The sequence below is a fragment of the Capricornis sumatraensis genome, chromosome 11 (genome assembly GCF_032405125.1).
Source record: "Capricornis sumatraensis isolate serow.1 chromosome 11, serow.2, whole genome shotgun sequence".
NCBI classification, from domain to species: Eukaryota; Metazoa; Chordata; class Mammalia; order Artiodactyla; family Bovidae; genus Capricornis; species Capricornis sumatraensis.
The window spans coordinates 86,825,086-86,847,078 of record NC_091079.1 but is presented as its reverse complement, the minus strand read 5'-3'; the positions used below and the strand labels follow the sequence as shown (position 1 = coordinate 86,847,078).

At 43.0% G+C, this 21,993-nt stretch overlaps 1 protein-coding gene across 1 annotated transcript; it reads right to left on the bottom strand.

The window, feature by feature from the left end:
- Positions 1 to 11,151: 11,151 nt before the first annotated feature.
- Positions 11,152 to 15,862, bottom strand: UQCRB (ubiquinol-cytochrome c reductase binding protein). The gene is made up of 4 exons (XM_068983914.1): positions 15,808 to 15,862; positions 12,979 to 13,050; positions 11,987 to 12,153; positions 11,152 to 11,338 (listed from the first exon to the last, which is right to left on the bottom strand). Exons 1-4 carry the CDS (start codon positions 15,824 to 15,826, stop codon positions 11,261 to 11,263), a joined length of 336 nt encoding a protein of 111 aa, XP_068840015.1. The 5' UTR covers positions 15,827 to 15,862; the 3' UTR covers positions 11,152 to 11,260.
- Between the last annotated feature and the right edge of the window lie 6,131 nt (positions 15,863 to 21,993).

Sequence of the window (21,993 nt, the reverse complement as noted above, 5' to 3'; positions counted from 1 at the left end):
CTGCAGCAGTGATGGGTGAGGGTTAGATATGGATTGTGGAAAAAGCACTTCAGGTAGTTCTGACATATACTTCTGGTTAAGAAAACTTGTGCCGCATACATGTTTTTCTTCCTTTATTCCTAAACTACAGCTTAATTTTTCCAGTGCCATTATATTAAAAAAAAAAAGCTCAGATTATAAAAGAAATTCATTGAAAATTTGGAAAACATGGAAAAGTACATATAGAACGCCTAAAATCTCCTCTAAACCTTTTTGGGCTTCACTTCACTGCTCGGGCTTCTCATTGCAGTAGCCTCTCTTGTTTCAGAGCACAGGCTCTAGGCATGCGGGCTCAGTAATTGTGGCTCACAGACTTAGTTGCTCCATGGGGTGTGGAATCTTCCGGGACCAGGGTTCAAATCTGTGTCCCTTGCATTGGCGGGTGGATTCTTATCCACTCCACCACCAGGGAAGTCTTGGCATATCCTCAATATCCCATGTACTTAGGTTACCTTTGAGAATATCACTGAGTCAATAAAATTCCAACAGCCATTCCCTACATTGTTGGACAGCGATGCTATCCATATTTGCTATTATAAGAAAGCTTGGAATTAACATCCATGTATATAAATCTCTTCCCCCCCTCCCCATTCTGAGATGTACCTGAGATTACCCAGAATCACTGCGGCAAATGGTATGTCCTTTGAAAGACTCTTGGAATCTACTGACTTTGGGAAAGATCTTGTCTAACCTGCACACCCACCAGGAGTATATTTAAGTGAGAATGACTCTGGTTTTTTGTTTGTACACTTTTAAAACAGATTGTGTGACTTCGATTTCAAGTTTTTTATTATAATAATAAAGTTCTTTTGGAGAATGGCAGCCTGATAAAGGACCCCAGTGTACTTAAATGAGCTGCCTGAAGAAGAAAGACCAAAGAACTCATTGAGTTCGTGTTACGCCCCCCTCAGGCCTCCAGCCCAGGCTCCTCTTCCTCCAGGATGATGCTCCTGGTGACTGGTTCATTCCTGCAGCGTACACATGGTGGCGTGTCCACATCAGGGCCCCCAGCATCCGAGCATGCTCTTGGCGAGTCTCAGGAGGTAATCCTCAAGTGTGAATCCGGGTGGAAGGCAAAGCCCTTCCTCTTGTCACCAGAGCTTTAGGAGCAATGCACCCTCTTCTAGCAGTTGGCATGGGGTGTCTGATCCGGGCTCCACCAACTGGATGTTCCACCTCAAGCAAGATTTTGTCTTTTGGGGACAACACAGGCACAGAGCTAGAAACTAACCAGGCCAGCAGCGGGGCCCAGCAGCTGCAGTGGCCAGTGCAGGGCTTCAGCTTCATCCTAGGGCAGGACGGGGCGCTGTGTGTCCTTGAGTTCATCCGTCCTTTTCTGGAGGCTTCTCTCTTGCCTTCTGTGATAGGCTGAATAACAGCCTGCATCCCTAGAAATATCCTGTAAATCCTTGACAGCTGTGAATATGTTACTTTTCATGACAAAAGGGGCTTTGCAGATGTGACTCAGTTAAGAATCTTGAGATGGTGAGATTGTCCTGGACTATCTGGGTGGGCCCAGTGTAATCAACAAAGATTCTTTATAAGAAAAGGTGAGGGAGAGGGCATTCGTGATGGGAGAAGGCCATTAGCTGATGGCAGCAGGGATTGGAGGGATGTAGCCACAAGCCAGGCAATGCTGGCAGCCTTGACAAGCTGCAAGAATAAATGAACAGATTCTCCCACAGAATCTGCAGAAGGAATCAGCCTTGCTGACCCCTTGATTTTAGCTCCCTCAGACTTATGGGCTTCTGACCTCCAGAATGGTAAAACAGTAGGTTTGGCTTGTTTCAAGCTAAGTTTGCCCTGATTTGTTACAGCAGCAGTAGGAAACTCATACACCTTCCATTGATTTCATGATATTCTCCAGATGAGATGTCTTTTTAATTCAGCCACAATCCATTCCAGTTGCTTATCACCCACCTCCAGCCCTCAGCGTGGGGTTGGATCCATGCTTCATGCTTCCACGTCATCCCCTGCTTTCCTTGATGAAGCCCTGCTCACTCCGAGTGGTGACACTCTACCAGCTGGGCCACCTCCCTCTCCTGACTGCAAACTCAACAAGCAGGGAAGTTGAGTGTGTTCCATCTTTGGACCCCAGCATCTGGGACAACCTGTGAATAAATGTTAGTAAAATGAACAGATCAGACCTTATTTGTATGTAAACATGTGCCAAAAAGGTGAAAGCACCTTGTTGTCATTTAGTCACTTAGTCGTGTCCAACTCTTTTGTGACCCCATGGACTGCAGCCTGCCAGGCTCCTCTGTCCATGGGATTATCCCAGGCAAGAATGCTGCAGTGGGCTGCCATTTCCTTCTCCAGGGGATTGTCCCCACCCAGTGATGGAAACTGTGTCTCCTCCATTGGCAGGAGGATTCTTTACCACTGAGCCACCAGGGAAGCCCTAAGAAGTAAAAAAAAAAAAAAAAAAAAATTTGAATAGATGGAGAAACATTTCATATTAAGTTCCTTTTCTATGTGTGTGTGATCCCATGGTCTGCAGCCTTCCAGGCTCCTCTGTCCATGGGATTCTTCAGGCAGGAATACTGGAGCAGGTTGTTATTTCCTCCCCAGGGGATCTTCCCGACCCAGGGATCGAACCCATGTATCTCATGTCTCCTGCATTGGTAGGCAGATTCTTTACCACTGTGCCACCAGGAAAGCCCTCCTTTTCTGTAGACAATGGAAATTATTTAAAAATGGTATACTTATCTGAAAGTGAAATTCTGCTCTGATTTATGACAAGAGTTTTAAAAAGCTGACTTTCATGTGAACATGAAATACTAAACATACAATATGTTAGCAAAATCTCTTGGACAGAACTGAAAGCAGAGCAAATGTAATCAATTTATGATATTACTAAAGCCTAAGGGGAAATGAAATGTCCGTTTCAGGAACACTGGGCGTGTCCATGTTTCTCACACTTCAGTATTATTGTAGGACACTCCAGCGGCTCTTTGCAAAATCTTGATGGTCTGCTAAACCTGGCTTTATCTAGGCTGGTGTGGAACACACATTTAAGACACTTGGGCTTAAGAGAGCTCTCTCCCTCGCATGACAGGGAGTTTTAAAGGATTTTCTCCCCTCCCCACCCCCACTGTGTTCCCTAAATTTTTTAAGCCCTTGGACTCTATCCTACAAAAATGTAAAAGCACAAGTGCACACAGATATTCGCTGCAGCTCTATTTGTAACAGCATTCCCTTGGAAGCAACCCAAATGTCAATCACCTGGAAAGTGGTTGAATAAATTACAGGACATCCATAATCTGGAGGGCTGTGCATTCCTTAAAAAGAATGAGGTAGTTTTATACACAGAGTACCTGCTTTAAAATCATAGTTCACTGCTCTGCCCAAAACCCTCCGGGCCTTCCAATTGTATTTACGTAAAATCCAAACTTCTACCCCGGGAAGGCGCTAGTCATAACAAACCTGCCTCCCAGTGCAGGAGACATGAGATGTGGGTTTGATGCCTGGGTCAGGGAGAGCTCCTGGAGAAGGGTATGGTGATCTGTTCCAGAATTCTTGCCTGGAGAATCCCACAGACAGAGGAGCCTGGAGGGTGATAGTCCATGGGGTCACACAGAGTCAGACATGACTGAAGCGACTTAGCGCACCCAGGGATAAAGCACCCCACGTAGGCACTGTGCCTGCCTCTCTGACCTCGGGGTTTTCTCTCCCTTCTCCACTGGGATTCAGTGTGATGGCCTTCTCCAGCAGCGTCCCCTTACTGGCTCCCTGCCACCACAGGTCCTTTGCATTTGATGTTTTCTCAGCTAGGAATGCTTTGCACTTGACCTATGTCTCTCAGCTTTAGTTACACAGTAAAACCATCTGCATTCCAGGCCACATCCCAAACCGATCAATTCAGATTTTCGGGAGTGGTACCCAGGCAACACAGTGGTTTTGGTTTGGGTTGCTTATTTGTTTTTAAGCTTCCCAGGTGGTCTCCTGCACAGAGACTCAGGGTGGCTTCCCCTGGTGGCTTCTCTCCAACATTCAGGACACAGTTTAAATGTCACTTCCTCAGAGAAAAGATGATTGCACTACTTTTTCTAGACAACTGGTAGAGTTTAAAAAGAAAAATAAAAGCAAAAGACAAGTACAAAATGACATCGAATTTGTAAACACAAAGACGGTAAGTATGAGATGGCATACCCTGAAAAGACAGCAGAGCAATATAAAAGCAGATGGAATTTAAATTTGTTTGCCCACTGGCTAACTGTGATCCTATAGCCATTACTGGCTCTATGAGCCTGTATGAAAAGCAGATAATCATACCCACCTTGAAGAGTTTTTTTAAGGAATAACAAGACCACATCTGGCACATACTGAACACTAGGTAAATAGTATTAGCCATGATTAAGTAACAAATGGTCTGTTGAAGCAGTAATGTCTCAGAATTTAAAAAATATAGAAAATGTCAAATGTCTGGTGATCAGAGAGGGCTTCTCCAAGTAAGTGGAATTTTACTTTTGTCTTAAAATAAAGCTAGAATTTGGCAAGCAGAGAGAATGGTGAGGGTTTCAAGCGCCACCCCCAGGAGCGACAAAGGTTAGAAGCAGAATTTTGCAGAGTGCATTTGGCGAGAGGGAGTTAAACAAAAAGAAAGAGCTTGCCCAGAAAGACAGTGCAGCCCCATGTCAGGGTGGGTGAACCTTCTGTTTTCTGTCATACAGCATCTTTTTAGCACTGGCATTTCCCTGAATTAAATTGTGTGGAAGAGTACATCTCTGATTGGAAGCAGATCCATCAGGCATAGAGGCAGAGAGGGGGCGGCAGGAGACACTGCCTTTGACAGGAGCTTGTGTGATCTCTTGGATGCTGACTCTGGGCTATGAATTGGCCAACCTCAAGGAAGCAGGCTTGTAAGTTTTCCCAGGGACAGACCACAGACTAGTTCTGCTGCCCGTGGTGCTGCCAAGGGAAACCTCGACTACCCTCAGGGCGTGGGAGACCAGCTCTGTGTGAGTCAAGGTTCTCAGCTGCAGGTCAGGCTCCAGCAACCAAGGGATATTCAACGAAGGATCTACTAAAAAAGGACAGGCAAGGTTAAGGGACAAACAAGAGATGGATGTGGGGAGGAAGAGAGCTGCAGGAGTCCTCCGAGGGACGGCCGACCGGCAGCCCAGCAGGAGTGAGCTGGGGGAACAGACACCCCAGTCCCTCTGCTTGTCTGTCCTCTTCTGCAGGTAACTTCCCATTGGCCGATCCCAAGTGAGAAGCCAGAGGACAAGGCGTCTGTAGATGCAGGCCATACACGTCAGTCTCCGGGGCGCAGAGTGGGATGGAGATGTGCAGAGAGTGGATCTGGAATATCCAGCAGGGGAAACAATCTTACAGAAAACAAGCGCACAGAAGGGGCTGATGACCGGCTTGCATCCGATGCTGGGAAAGGTTGAAGGCACAGGAAGGGAGCGGCAGAGGATGAAATGGTTACAGCATCTTTGATTCATGGGTATGAATTTGCGCAAACTCCGAGAGATGCTGAAGGACAGGGAAGTCTGGCGTGCTGCAGTCCATGGAGGTCGCAGAGAGTGGACACGACTTAGTGACTGAACAAGAACAATCCTCCAGGGATCCCCCTTAGTGGGTCTCCTCCTCCTGTGTCTCTACCTCCCACCTCCACCCCTGCACATGAGCTTGATCATCCAGCCTTACCAACTGGACCTCCTGCTGCTGCTGCTAAGTCGCTTCAGTCGTGTCTGACTCTGTGCGACCCCATAGACGGCAGCCCAGCAGGCTCCCCCGTCCCTGGGATTCTCCAGGCAAGAACACTGGACCTCCTAGTATCTCTCAAAAATATACTCAGCTCACACCATATACCTAATTCCACAAGGATTAAAGATTTATGGTTTTACTTCTCACAGCTAATAGTACTAGATGAAAAACCTCACTGGATATTTATATAACCATGGAGTAAAGCAAGGACTTCTCAAACATGACCTTAAAGGCAAAACCACAGAGGAGAAGACTGATAGACTGTACTACATAAAAATTAGAAGCTTCCATTCGACAAACCCCACTATAAACGAAGTTGAAAAGGCATCCAAAAAATAACCAGAACAACATTCAAACAACAGAATAAGAAAGTATCTTTTTAGCAAATTTGAATAAAAGGAGTACTGTCTAAATATATAAAGGTCTCATGCAAACTGACCCAAATTGGGCAGGGACGGGGGGGAAGCAGGGGAACCAAGAAGAAAACTAAACAAATAAAGAAAATGCTGTGAAAATAAAAATAGATGCATAGGCAAAGGACATGAACATGATAAAGGAGGAAAAACAACTTGGTAATAGCATATGGAAACATGTTTAACTGCTCAATCCAAGAAACACACATTTAAACAAGAAACCCTTTCTCCAACCAAATTCACCAAGATTGTTCTTAATGAAATACTTGGTACAGGCAGGCGTGCACTGAAAAGAACCCTCATGATTGCTTGCTTGTTGTTGTTGTTTAGTCGATAAGTTGTGTCAGACTTTTGTGACCCCATGGACTGTAGCCTCTGTCCTTGGGATTTCCCAGGCAAGAATACCTGGGTGGGTTGCCATTTCCTTCTTCAGGGGATCTTCCCAACCCAGGGATTGAACCCACAACTCCTGCATTGCCAGGCTGATACTTTGCCACTGAGCCACCAGAGAAAGTACAAATTATTACAGTCTTAAAAAAGCAAATTGGCAGTTCAGTATTGAGAAGCTTTTAACATTCATCCCCCTTAACCTCACTTGAAAAATTTTGGGGATTTTTACTTGCTGGAATCTACTCAAACACTCTCCTGCTCACAAAGTGCAAGCACCTCAATACGGCGTGCAGCTTCCAGGCTCCACCACCCTCACCTCCCAGACACTTGCCACTCCATCAGTGTGAAGTCTCTTTCCTTGGCATACGCCCTGCTTTGCAGTTTCCCGTTTGCCTTCCTCCGCTTAGCTTGGCTGGCTCTGCTCACTCTTTTGGATTCCGCTAAGTTGTCAGTGGGTGTTCTCTGATCACCTGCCAAATTGATTTAGTTTTCCCTTTCCCACGTATCCGTAACACCCAATGTAGTTTTACAAATAATTTACACACTTGTTTACATATATTACATATTTATACATCTATTTACATGTCAATCTCCACCATCTTGGTTTCTCCCTTTGTATCCCCTGTACTGGTGATTTTCAAGTAGAGGCAATTCTGTCACCCAGAGGAACATTTAACAAATGCCTAGAGACATTTTGGGTGGCCAGAACTGGAGGAAAATGATGATGCTACTGAACACTCTACAACGTACAGGAAAGCCCCACAACAAACAATTCTCCAGCCCAAAATGTCAATAGCGCCAATGTTCAAAAAGTCCATCCTACACCTAGCTTCTGCCTACCATGAGACACAGAAAGCAAACACCAAAAATATATATATATATATGTGTTGTTATTTAGTTGCCCAGTCGTGTCCGACTCTTTGCGATCCCATGGACTGCAGCACGCCAGCCCTCTCTGTCCCTCACCATCTTCCAAACTTTGCCCAAGTTCACATCCACTGCATCAGTGATGCCTTCCAGCCATCTCATCCTCTGATGCCCTTTTCTCCTTCTGCCCTGAATCTTTCCCAGCATCAGGGACTTTTCAAATGAGTCAGCTGTTTGCATCATGTGACCAAAATACTGGAGCTTCAGCTTCTCTGTCAGTCCTACCAGTGAATATTCAGGGTTGATTTCCCTTAGGACTGACTGGTTTGATCTCCTTGCTGTCCAAGGGACTCTCAGGAGTCTTCTCCAGCACCACAGTTTGGAAGCATCAATTCTCTCGTGCTCTGCCTTCTTTATGGTCCAGCTCTTACAACTATACGAGACCACCAGGAAGACCACAGCCTTACCATACGGACCTTGGTTGGCAGGGTAACGTCTGCTTTCCAGCACACTGTTTCTCATCGCTTTCCTGTCGAGAAGTAATCATCTTCTGATCTCATGGCTGCAGTCACCATCTGCAGTGACTTTAGAGCCCAAGAGGAAAGCTGTCACTGCTTCCACTGTTTCCCCTTCTATTTGCCATTAAGTAATGGGGCCAGATGCCATGATCTCAGTTTTAATATTTAGTCTTACGCTGGCTCTTTCACTCTCTTCCTTCACCCTCATCAAGAGGCTCTTTAGTTCCTCTTCACTTTCTGCCATCAGAGTGGTATCATCTGCATATCTGAGGTTGTTGATGTTTCTCCCGCCTGTCTTGATTCCAGCTTGTAACTCATCCAGCCCGGCATTTCTCATCATGTGCTCAGCGTATAGGTTAAACAAACAGGGTGACAGCAGACAGCCGGGTGGTACTCAATTCCAATCAGTTGTTTCATACAGGGTTCTAGTTGTTGCTTATTTTATATATATATATATATATTTTTTTTTTAATGTATATATGTGTATAATGAACAAGCCCAATTTCTTCTTCCATACAATGGTTGTAATTATATCCACGTCAGAAGGCTGCAGGGAGGATTAAAAGACAGCATACGAACAGTGTCTGCTACAAGACTGATACTCCATCAATCAATATTAGTTCATTCTAACAATAAGTGCATAAATTAAAAATACAGACGAGGATGTTTTGTTCCTAAAATAATGACTCATTTCATAAACTGCTTCATTTTATAGCTGAGATGTCCATCTTTAAAGGATAATGATTGCCTAAATAGTTGGCATCTAGTTTCTAGTTTACTGGCACACCATGTTTTAAATGTATGTATAAGGAATTAGAAGCTGAGTCTTGTAAAACAAATAATTATCTTTTCTGACTTATAGATACAATTTCATAGGCATGTATAAAAATTTTCTTCAAAATAGAATACTAATAGAACAATGACTCAATTGAATAATGTTAGCAGAAATTTCACAGGGATTTATTTTGAAATTACATTTTTGGCATTTATGCCAAAATAGGCAAATGTATTAAAATACAAAGTTAAGCAAATAATACATTTTTTTTCAACTGTAGGTGAGATATAATCAGAATCCAGAATAACACTTTAAATAGTTTGTCATAATATATAACCCACTCAAATACTAACAAGCTTTCTGTAATCTATGCTAAAAATTAACAACCTTTTAACAATTCAGTTCTTCCTCCTTGCTCAATTGTTAACACATACAAAGACATTTCTTAGCAAAATATAGTTCAGAGGTACCATCTGACCTGAGATCTCAGCTTATAACATGTTGTGGCTTTTAATATGAACACCAGTATAACCAGAATTTAAACAAATTATGGCAAATAAAATATATGTATTTTAACATCTTTAGACTTTATTAAGTGTTCCTTATACAGTCATCTGGTATGTTTAAAGAGTGAGCAATCATATAAAAGGAAATATGGTCAAAACTGATTGAAGTAATAAAATCCTGAAACTAAATAACATCTCATAATTCATTACTCTCATATATTAGATTTCATTACATCAGTATATAGCTTAGTAGTAAATTCTCCTGATGGCCATAAACCTCATAAGGTGTTGTCATCCTGAAAAATGAAGGGGAAGGAGTGGGGGTAACACAGTGGATAACCCTTCAGCAGTGGTGGTGCTGGGTCCCTTTAAGTCAAGTTGTAGCGCATCGCCACCTAGTGGCTGAATCTAGTACCTCACTCTAATAAAGGAATCTTTTGCCCTTTAAAGTGAAACGTTTGTCAAAATTTTCTTTCTGTAACAAAAATATATGTTGAATGTACACACTCACTTCTCATTGTTTCAGGAATTTTAACTACAGGCATACTTCCTTTATTAGGTTTCACATATATATATTTTTTACAAATGGGAGGTTTGTGGCAACCCTGCGTGCTGCACGTGTATTGGTGCCAATTTCCAAGAGCGTTTGGAACTCATGTCTTTGTGACATTTTGGCAATTCTTGAAACATTTCAAACTCATTGTATTTGTTATGGTGATCAGTAATTTCTGATGTTATTAGTATAACTTGCTGAAGGCTTAGATGATAGGATTTTTTAGCAAGAAAGTATCTTTTAGTTAAAGTACATATATTGGTTTTTTAAAGCACAGTGTTACTACACACTTAATTGTACAGTTGTAATTTTTACATGCACTGGGAAACCAAAAACTGTGACTCCCTTTATTATAGTATTTGCTTTATTGTGGTGGTCTGGACTTGAACTCCCTGTATCTCTGGGGCATGCCTCTAAATACAAATATTGTTTTTCACACTCGTTCAAGGTAAAATCGCAATTAGAGACGGTCTACCATACACAGCACTGGCTTGTGGAACACTGCAGACTGCAGGTTCCACAATTCCTTTCCCTACTTGCTGTGGTTCTGTGTTCTCACTTTCAGCGAAGTAAGCATTTTAGAATTTAGGGGTGGGAATGATGACATTATAGAATGGTTCTAAAATGTAACTGGACTATAGCTTTACTTTTAAATATTATTACTATCCAACGCTTACAACAGATCTTTTTTTTTGGCTGCACCCCTAAGCATTTGGAATCTTAGGTTCCCTGACCAAGGACTGAACCTGTGCCCCCTGCAATCAATGGAAGCATGGCATCTTAACCACTGAACCGCCAGGGGAGTCCTACAATAAGACTTTAATGGTCGTTTCCTAAGTGGAAAAGCCACTGGGAGCTGGAAAGTGTCTCGCCTTTGTCCACTTTTTATTTTCTGATATCACATTCCTGGAAAACTAGGAGGTGCATCCTCTCTCCTTTTGTTCAGTAACTTTCGAAGTCTGAGAGCCAGTCTGCTGCGCTGTTTATATATGTTATGCTAAGTCGCTTCAGTCGTGTCTGACTCTGTGATCTTATGGACTGTAGCCCGCCAGGATCCTCTGTCCACGGGGATTCTCCAGGCAAGAATACTGGATGGCGTGGGTTGCCATTTCCTTCTCCAAGGGACCTTCCCAACCCAGGGATTGAACCCACATTGCTTATGTCTCCTGCACTGGTAAGAGGATTCTTTACGACCAGCCCCACGTGGGAAGCCCCGTGCTATTTACTTCAGATAAAACAAAGTCCCTGGTGTTTGTTTCTTGCTACAGCCCATCCTTGCAAGGAAGGCCCTGCTGGGGCTTTGAGATATCTTGCTAATCTACAGTAGCAACATAAATTGAGTAGTTATTCAGAATAAGGTTTAGAACTCCAAAACTCCAACAATAATTATATTTATTTAAAGTAATACATTAACAGCCCAAATAGTTCTACATTGTACATTTCAGGTTTAACCAACTTCATAAAAATACTTGAGAACAGCTAAATTATTTCTTTGCCCATTCTTCTCTCTCTTTTCTTTCCCGAATAACCTCTTTCAGATACGGTTCAAGGTAGAATTTATCCTAAAGAATGAACAAAAGAAAAATATTATGTGCCATCATCACATATTGATATATCCCAAATATTCAACAGGTATTAAACAACAAAAGAAATCTACAAAACTTATTTCCAACTTAAGAAAATATATTCTCAAGCAGACTAAAAACTGTGTGCTTTTCATTTATGTAAAATGCCACAAAAATATTGTAATAAGCTGTTCCGATAGGTTATCAGAGGGTCTGTCAAAGAGAAAGGAATGAGAGTCCACAAGTTTGGCCTAGTTTCAATGCAGTCCAAGGGGTGAGGGATTGCTTCAGAGTCCTTTCTAGGAGGCAGAAAGCCACTAAATGGGCCGATCACATAAACACCCTTTCTTCATGCGAGCAGAGTGCAGAAGGAGAGCATGGCCTGGGAGGGAGAAGACCCGGATTCTACTCCTGTATCTCTATCTCAGGGATGGGTTTAGTGATCTGGAAAGTCACTTCATTGCTAGATCTCAATGCGTTTATCTGGAAAACAGAGCTAACACTTGCTCTAAGCCCATGAGACTGTTGTAAGGATGGAGATCTGACACGACTTTAAGAACTCTGAAGCACTATACAATCAATGTGTCGTTTCTAATATTCAGCCCGTAATGGCCAGCATCACCAAACACACAAAACCTGTCCCACCTCCTCATATTTTGTCCACTGCTCTTTAGGCAGGATCTGCTGCCTCATGCTGAGGTCCAGCGCTCTCTTAATGCGAAACACTCTGTCATTATACAGGTTCTCAGGAAGCCTTCTTATGGCTGCTTTTACATCGTCATTCTCATGTATTGTGTCATCTCGCATTAAGCCTATGGTAAAAAACAAAGTTAGAATGAATATGCATCTTGAAAATAACTTTTTAAAAAATAAGTAAAATTTTGACTTATAACTTAAGTCATTAACTTGGGTGATATATCCAGAAATAATTATGATGGAAACTCAATGCCATTTCACATACAATAATGGGTTATTTAATGGATTATTTCTTAAATGGTACTGTGGAAACAATGAGTCTTTAATATATATTTCCACAAAGTTCACATTTTATCTATAGTAATTTTAAAAACATTTAAAATGTCTACTGTGTTTTTAAACACTTATCAATAAACCACATCTCTACCTTATTATAGTTTGTAATTCTGAGCTCAAGGAATTAAAGAACCTTAAAATGACAGTGTACTAAGAAACCACTAGCATTTAATGGTGCTTCCATCAGGCTTCAGTTACAAAAGATGAAGTTCACCACAAAGTATAAAGTTCTAAAAAAAGTTCAGAAATCAACTAACTGTAAAGACAGCAGACAATTTTAACATTTGAAAAATCTCTACTTTCAAAGTTCACATAACTTAAATTTTAAAATGCTAAGGAGAGGAGCTGAGAGAGGGAACATATATAATGTTCTGCTCTCATATTTTAAGAACATAAATCATGTCTACCTCACACATTTGGGACAATTCCATCCCTCTCTTTTCAATAATAAAAAGGAAATGGATTTAACAATAAAAGGACTTAATTTTAAAATTTAAGGTACACAGGTACGAATAGTTCATGTATTCTGAGGATCCATAATAACTCCTACAAAAGCACTATACTCAGAAAAAGAAGAAAACAAAATAAGAAGCACAAATACTCACCCAGTTTATTGAACCCAGCAGCGTTGTAATACCATTTTCGAATACCCTCCAGCCACTTGCTTGATGCTGAAACTGATAGTCAGACTATTAATTGCTAATAATCCTACTTCCTATGCAAACACAGGAAGGAATTTCTTTTAAAAGCATATACTCTATATATTGTAGGTAAAAACTGCTTACTTTGTCTATCAACAAAAGTGACTGCAGGTAAAAACTGGACAGTAAGGAAAAAGGATAAACTCAAACACCTGAAAGACCTATAGGTATGATTACAGTCCCTCACTATCTGCAAGGGACTGATTTCAGGATCCCCCTCAGATACCAAACTCCAAGAGGCTCAAGTCTCCCATATAAAATGGTACAGTGTTTGCATATAATCCAAGCATGTTTTCCTATTTTAAATTTTCTCTGGCCTGTGCTTAGTCGCTCAGTTGTGTATGACTCTTTGCAACCCTATATGGATTATAGCCCGCCAGGCTCCTCTCCCTCAGATTTTCCAGGAAAGAATACTGGAGGGGTTTGCCATTTCCTCCTCCAGGCAATCTTCCCAACCCAGGGATCAAACCCACATCTCTTGAGTCTCCAGAGGGATTCTTTACTACCACTGCCACCTTAATACAATGAAAGAGCGATGTAAATAGGAGTAAATACAAAATAAATGCTATGTAAATAGATGGCTGAGAGCAGCAAGTTCAAGTTTTGTTTTTTTTGAACTTTGTGAAATTTTTTCTTCAAAATATTTTCCATCAGGAGGTTGGCTGAATTCTCCAGTGTGGAACCAGTGGATACAGAGGGCCAACTGTACTGCCACTCCAGTTTTTCAAAGTCAAGCATCCCATTCCATTATGTCCCCTTGCTGCCGTTAGAATTAAAGGAGTGGGGGACGGAAAAGAAACAGGGAACTTCTCCATCATTTGCAATTTCAGAAACAGGTTACAGGCAATAACTCTCTTAATAACTTTTCAAGGGAGGTGGAGTTGTATGAAAAGATGAGATTTCAGGATACACTAGCAGATTAAATGACCCCCATCTTCCAAAACTTTTATTTTACATTACTTTTATTTCACTTGGCTACTCTCTTTAAAAATATATGTATTTCTGGGAGGGTTTTGATCCCATATGGACTAGTAAAAGCAGCACATTTCCTTCTTCCCCAGCAGCTAACTTTCCATGGAGGGAATGAATATTTCAAAGTGTATGAGGAGAAACAGGTAATGTTAAAACTCTTTCCGAAACAGAACTGAGCTTGATGGGTTACCCAGTAGGCGCTAAAGGCAACATGACAGTGTCTGATGTTTACAGGAGAGATGTGGTACAGAGAGGGAGGTACGGATAGTTTAAATTTTCTTTTAAAATTTTGTCTTAGGGATAGTCCCTAACCAAGGAAGGAAAACAAACTCTCTTTTGATTCAACCTCTTAGACATCACAGCTTTGGTAACTCTCTTTGGAAATTAAGCACCAGGTGTATAATGTTGCTTCTAAAATAACAAATCGTCAACAATCTACAGACACATTTGTAGGAGAGAATTACTTGAAAACATATTTACCAGTGATGGTAATAATGTTTAATATTCACTGAACACTTACTGTGTGCCAGGCACTATTCTATTTGTTTTACTCCCATGCCTGAGTTACTTACAACCCGCCCGTCCTTGCAAAAGAGCAATAAGTATTACATAAATTATCCCATCCAAGATCAGAGGCAGCCAGTGATGGAGCTGAGGCCAGGTCTATGTAGTTTGCAAACACAGCACTGAAGCACAATGTCTTCAGTAGTTGTCTAGTTAAGGAAATAATGAATTTTTAAATGTCTCCGCCACTCCCCAAAAGCTCAATGTCATTTAGGTTAACGAATTGTTCTGGCAATCTGGTGTTTCCTAATAGCTTCACAACTGCTGGGGGTACAGAAATAGGGAACAACATTTTTTTAAAAAGCTAGGAGGTATGTGTGTGTTCAGTCACCTGCGACTCTTTGCGACCCCATGGACTGTAGCCCACCAGCCTCCACCGTCTATGGAATTTTTCAGGCAATACTGAAGAGGGTTGCCATTTCCTACTCCACAGGATCTTTCCCCACCCGGGGTTCCAACCCGCGTCTCCTGCACTGGCAGGTGGGTTAGGGACTGACAAAAAAGGGGGGGTGGGGAAGGAGCGGGGACAGGACTGTATTTTTTCACGTTGTTTAAATATTCCAGTAATATCTGCGTTCTATTCCATAATAAACACATCTGTTCCAATACCTAGAATAGATGCAAATATCTCCAAATCCAAAGACCAAGTGGATGTTCCAGATAAGCCAAGGTTATTAAACTGAAGCTTCGCCGTAACCCTCACTCACTCAGCTGCCTCTAAATTCCGTTTGAGAAGCGCGAGAGAGGTTCAGCGAGGCTTCCAATCCTGTTTCCCCCGGCCACTTCGCCTCAGTTATTTTACCGCCTACAAGGAAAACTGACACTGTCCTCCTCGCGCTGACAGAACGGACCTAGCTAACGCACACGACAGCGCCTGGCTCACAGTAAACGCTCGGTTCACTTGGGTTGAGAGCCACTATCTCCTGGTGCCCTTGAACTTCTTCTAAGGTCGAGAGGAGAAGGGCTCAGAGCTCGAGCATCCGGAGCGCCAGGGCTATGGGGGCCACCGCGGACAACTTCACCAACAGCCGGCCCTGGAGACGGAATGCGGGTGGGCCCAAGGTGGGCTGGAGCCGCCTCCTTCCCTCCCGCCATAAACCTGCCCTTTTAGATCGAGCACAGGGAGAGGAGCAAGTTGCTGCAAGTATAAAAGGTTCAGCGCAGCGATGCCCTCCCGGCAGGCCGCCCGTCACTTACCAGCTGGCCGGCCCGCCATGTTGACCTGACACAAAAGCGTTGCCTCCTGGGTAAGTCCTAGAGGTCGAGCAGGGCCCAGGGCGCAGGCGCGTTGCGTCACGTCGTGCGGCGCGTAGGGCGGGGAGACGCTCGCGCAGGCGCAGTTCTGGCGGCCAGCGTTTGGCCTCTGAGGTCCTGCACCTGTCGGTCACGATTATGCTAATCTCGTAGGCGTGGAACCGCGACGCGTTCCCTGCGACAAGGTGGGAAAAAACACTAGGCGAGGAATTAGAACTGGAGAAGGAAATGGCAACCCGCTCCAGTATTCTCGCTTGAAGAATCCCATGGACAGAGGAGCCGATGGTCCATAGGGTCGCAAAGAATCGGACACGACTGAAGCGACTTAGCACGCACGCAGGCAAGGAATTAGAACACCAGATCTTTAGCCTGGCTTCTGTTACTGACGAGCTCTGAGAGGTTGGGCAGTAATAACTGCGCCCTTTGTGTCAAGCAACACGCTAAGCGTTTTATGGACTTATTTTAATTTCATTCTAAACCTATAAGATAAATACGGTGATTGTACCCATTTTAGAGAAGAGGAAACTGAAGCTCTGAAAGGTTGCATAAATTGTCCAAGGGCGCTTAAACTAGGAGGAATCCAGATTCACCTTCCAGAATCTGAGACTCTAGATAAAATGTCGTTGTTCAGTTGCTAAATCCTGACTCTTTTGCAACCCCATGGGCTTAAAGCCCAGTCAGGCTCCTCTGTGCCTGGAAGTTCCCAGGCAAGAATACTGGAATGGGTTGCCATTTCCTTCTCCACAGGATTTTCTTGACCCAGGGATCGAACCTGTGTCTCCTGCATTGGCAGCCAGATTCTCTACCACTGAGCCACCAGGGAAGCCCCAAAGATACAACTTTGGCACTCCGCGATCCTAGGGCCATATGCTACACCACCAACCCAGGGGAAACTAACCCTCTCTCACCTTCAGTTTCTCCAGGTGAAGTTCTGCATCAAGCCATTTCAGTGATAGTCTTGTTGAGAAGAACAGTTTAATACTAAATTTGAACTGTAGCAGAATTTTAATGCAATTTTAAGGTAAAAGTACATTTTAAAGGTTTCAGTCCAACTTAAGTCTAAAGTGTAAAAACCTAGGGACAGCAGGATCACAAATTGTTGAGGTAGAAGAATTTTACTAAAGGCTGCAGAACAGAATAATTGGTTAATTTGTGGGTGAGGCAGGACGAGGGGACAAGTCAGACCATCTCTTTACACCTTTTATCAAAATAAACTCCAGGTGTATTAAAGAGATTTAAAAGTATTAAAAAAAACAACAACAACAAGATACCCTAGAGACAAAACAATCGGGTTTGGTTATGATGTTTGATGCTTACTGAGTTACTGATGAACTTCTGCACCAATACTGTCTTGGGCTGCTCAGTGTATGGTAACAAACTACCATAGACTGGGTAGCTTAAAAAACAAATTTACTTTCTCACAGTTCTCTCCAGTTAGAAGCATAGGATGAAGGCACCAGAATGGTCAGTTTCAGTTGGGAGCTCTTTTCCTGGGGCTTGTATAGGGTGCCCTTCTTACTGTGTCCTCACGTGGCGGAGACAGCAAGTTCTTTTGTATCCCTTACAAGGACATTGATACCTTCATCTAAACATAATATCTCCCAAAGTTTTGCAGTTTGGGCGGGGTGGGGGGGGGTGGGTGGTGGTGGGAGGACACAATTTGGTTCTTGCAACTACCCACCAGAAACTACTTGTTTTCTTCTGTCCTAAGCTGAGATTTGGGGCAGTATAGAATGCCATCTACTTGTAAATTTGAAAGGTTTAGTGGTCTTAGTCACAATCCGGATCTAAAATCTTGTTGGCTTCTACCTTTTTATTTTCCTCTGTGACACCACAATTTCTCCTATTACTCAGCACTATATGCCATACTAAAAAGCTAATGAATGCCTGTTCCCAGACTAGATTAGCCAAAATGAAGATGGAAGATAGGAAGAAATGCAGTACGTTTGTAGCTGGTAAATTGCCTTACAAGAACTCAGTAAATTGTTCTCCCTTCTTCCCGACCCTTCAAGTTTGTTTGCTGGTTAGAGGGTGAAGGTGGCAAGAGAAGGAAAACCTTTTCAAGGGATTATACCCAGGACTGTCAGAAAATCCAGCCCCTAAAGAGAAGGCAATGGCACCCTACTCCAGTACTCTTGCCTGGAATATCCCATGGACAGAGGAGCCTGGTAGGCTGCAGTCCATGGGGTCGCTAAGAGTCGGATACGACTGAGTGACTTCACTTTCACTTTTCACTTTCATGCATTGGAGAAGGAAATGGCAACCCACTCCAGTGTTCTTGCCTGGAGAATCCCAGGGGTGGGGGAGCCTGGTGGGCTGCCGTCTATGAGGTCGCACAGAGTCGGACACGACTGAAGTGACTTAGCAGCAAAGGTATTAGGATGATCACAAGCTGGAATCAAGATTTCCTGGAGAAATGTCAACAACCTCAGATATGCAGATGATACTATAATGACAGAAAGTGAAGAGGAACTAAAGAATCTCTTGATGGGGGTCAAAGAGGAGAGTGAAAAAGTTGGCTTAAAACTCAAGATTCAGAAAACTGAGATCATGGCATCTGGTCCCATTACTTCATGGCGAATAGAAGAGGAAAAAGTGAAAGCAGTGGCAGATTTTATTTTCTTGGGCTTCAAAATCACTGTGGATGGTGATTGCAGCCATGAAACTAAAAGATGCCTGCTCCTTGTCAGGAAAGTTATGACAAACTTAGACAGCATATTTAAAAGCATCCCTTTGCTGATAAAGGTCCATATAGTCAAAGTTTTGGTTTTTCCAGTAGTCATGTGTTGACAGAAGAGCTGGACCATAAAGAAGGCTGAGTGCTGAAAACCTGATGCTTTCAAACTGTGGTGCTGGAGAAGACTCCAGAGTCCCTTGGGCAGCAAGGAGATCAAATCCTAAAGGAAATCAATCCTGAATATTCATTGGAAGGATTGTTGCTGAAGCTCCAATACTCTGACCACCTGATGGGAAGAGCTGACTCACTGGAAAAGGCTCTGATGCTGGGAAAGATTGAAGGCAAAAGGAAAAGGGGGCAACAGAGGACTCTGCTTAGATAGTGTCCAACTCTGGTTAGATAGCATCAGCAACTCAATGGACATGAATTTGAGCAAACTCTGGGAGACATTGGAGGACAGAGGAGCCTGGTGCACTGCAGTCCGTGGGGTTGCCAAGTCAGACACGACTTGTGGCTAAACAGTAGGTATTAAGCCTAGAGAGCCTGGACATTTGCTGATAGCCATTAGAATTGATTAAAACATTTTTTATTTTCCTTCTGGCATATGGCAGGATTGCACTTCTCCGTCCCTAAAGATAGGCATGCCTGTGTGATCCTTTGACAAAGAAAAATGTGAGAAAATTTTAACAGCAATTTTTCACATTCCTTTCCCCTTCCATAGATGGGCTACATTCCAGACATGATTGAAGCTCCAACCTCCGTCACTCAGATAATGTGGAACAGAAACGATTTGGCCCCAAGTTGGACGTGTGAGATTAAAAACGTCTCTGCTTCTAAATCATATGTGGCTTTAGGGTTGTTCATTACAGCAGCATAGCTAGCCTGTCCTGAGTGGGTAGTTAACTAAGGCAAAATGAAGTTCTGAGCCTTAGAAAGACCAGGCAGTTTGGTTCCATGCTGTGCCTCCTGGCTGAACCTTCTTCCACGTTCCCTGTTTACTTTTTATAATTTATTGTTGGTTGCACTGGGTCTTCATTTCTGCGAGTGGGCAGCAATGCTCTAGTTATGGAGAGCATGGGCTTCTCGTTGTGTGGGCTTCTTTTGCTGCAGAGCACAGGTTCTACAGCTCCTGGGCTATAGACCGTGGGCTTAGTAGTTGTGGCGCATGGGCTTAATTGTTCCACCACATATATCTTCCCAGACCAGGGACTGAACCTGTGTTCCCTGCATTAGCTTTAGCAGGCACTCATCCACTGTACCACCAGGGAAGTCCCTGTGTTCCCTGTTTATTGAGCTCATCTGTTAGAGAACTCCATGAAGACATGTATCTATGCCACACTCACCACTGTATTCTAGTCTGTTGAGGGAATGAGTAAAATACATTAATAGGAAGACCCTGACCAATTACGAGTTAGTTTCTGTTTCAGGACATCTAGCACACAGAACCCCAGTGCACAACTAACTATCCCTGAAGTTAGTTGCTTTAAAACACCGGTGCTCCTAGTTCTGCTCCACGTGGACCTGCTGGGCTTCTTCACTCCCTTCTGTGGTGCTCAGGGGTTAGAGCTGGGTCATCCCAGTGCACCTTCCACCTCGTTTTTCCACTAGAATCATCAGACTTTTTCCATCCTGGCTCAGGGTTCCAGGTGGACAAGCACAGATGTACACGTGTTCCATGAACCAGAGTGACCAGAACGCGCCGCCTGAGTCAGTGTGGGAGCGGACTACAACGGGAGCGCAAATACCAGGGTGGCTTCCTGGGGGCCACCAGCGTCAACAGTCTCGTGATCCTAAGGCAGATACCTGAAGCCATGATGCCTCATCTCACAAATAATCAGATCCTGTGCCCAGGATCACGTCTAGATGGGAAACAGGAAAAAACAGTATCGTTTCATGCTAAATCTTTATATCCCGGCCATAAGACGAAGGTTATGTGGCCTTTTACTACATCTCATTGCTGTCTTTCAAACGATTTTCCTATCCCTTTTTCTTTCCAGATTCTCAGTAGCCAACTGTGGGCAACTTTCAATATCTTTCTTTGCTCAGGAACATAACAGTGCAGATAAACCAAAATCGAATCTGTTCTGTAGCAAAATGTAAGAGTAGTAGTTACTAGATGGATAATATGGCATGCTCTGAACTCCTAACAGGTAAACGACCCAATCAAAAAATGGGCCAAAGAACTAAATAGACATTTCTCCAAAGAAGACATACAGATGGCTAACAAACACATGAAAAGATGCTCAACATCACTCATTATCAGAGAAATGTAAATCAAGACCACAATGAGGTACCATTTCACACCAGTCAGAATGGCTGCGATCCAAAAGTGTACAAGCAATAAATGCTGGAGAGGGTGTGGAGAAAAGGGAACCCTCTTACACTGTTGGTGGGAATGCAAACTAGTACAGCCACTATGGAGAACAGTGTGGAGATTCCTTAAAAAACTGGAAATAGAACTGCCTTATGACCCAGCAATCCCACTGCTGGGCACATACACCGAGGAGACCAGAATTGAAAGAGACCCGTGTACCTCAATGTTCATCGCAGCACTGCTTATAATAGCCAGGACATGGAAGCAACCTAGATGTCCATCAGCAGATGAATGGATAAGAAAGCTGTGGTACACATATACACAATGGAGTATTACTCAGCCATTAAAAAGAATACATTTGAATCAGTTCCAATGGGGTGGATGACACTGGAGCTGATCATACAGAGTGAAGTAAGCCAGAAAGAAAAACACCAATACAGCATACTAATACATATATATGAAATTTAGAAAGATGGTAACGATAACCCTGTATGCGAGACAGCAGAAGAGACACAGATGTATAGAACAGACTTTTGGACTCTGTGGGAGAGGGAGAGGGTGGGATGATTTGGGAGAATGGCATTGAAATGTGTATAATATCATGTAAGAAACAAATCGCCATTCTAGATTCGATGCAGGATACAGGATGCTTGGGGCTGGTGCACTGGGATGACCCAGAGAGATGGTATGGGGAGGGAGGTGGAAGGGGGGTTCAGGATTGGGAACTCATGTACACCTGTGGTGGATTCATGTTGATGTACGGCAAAACCAATACAGTATTGTAAAGTAAAATAAAGTAAAATTAAAAAACAACAACAACAAAGAAAATAGAGATATCTTGTGATGAAATTATTTTAAAAGACCTTGAAAACAAGAAGGAAAATTCTCCACTGTTCCCACCTTCACCAGGACAGCACACCAGCCTGGTAAACAGCCTCCCTTTCTCTAAGCTTGCTGCATTTTAGGTCTCGTTCCCAAGAAGGAAGGAAATGGTTGAGTCAAATGTGAGTTAAGTCACCAGAAACTTGGAAGAAGCATCTATCAGAAGTGTCCTCAAATTTATAATAGAGGTCTGAAGCTTTTATTTGAAAATATATTTATTCATATATACATTCACTTTACATTATTACATTTTAAC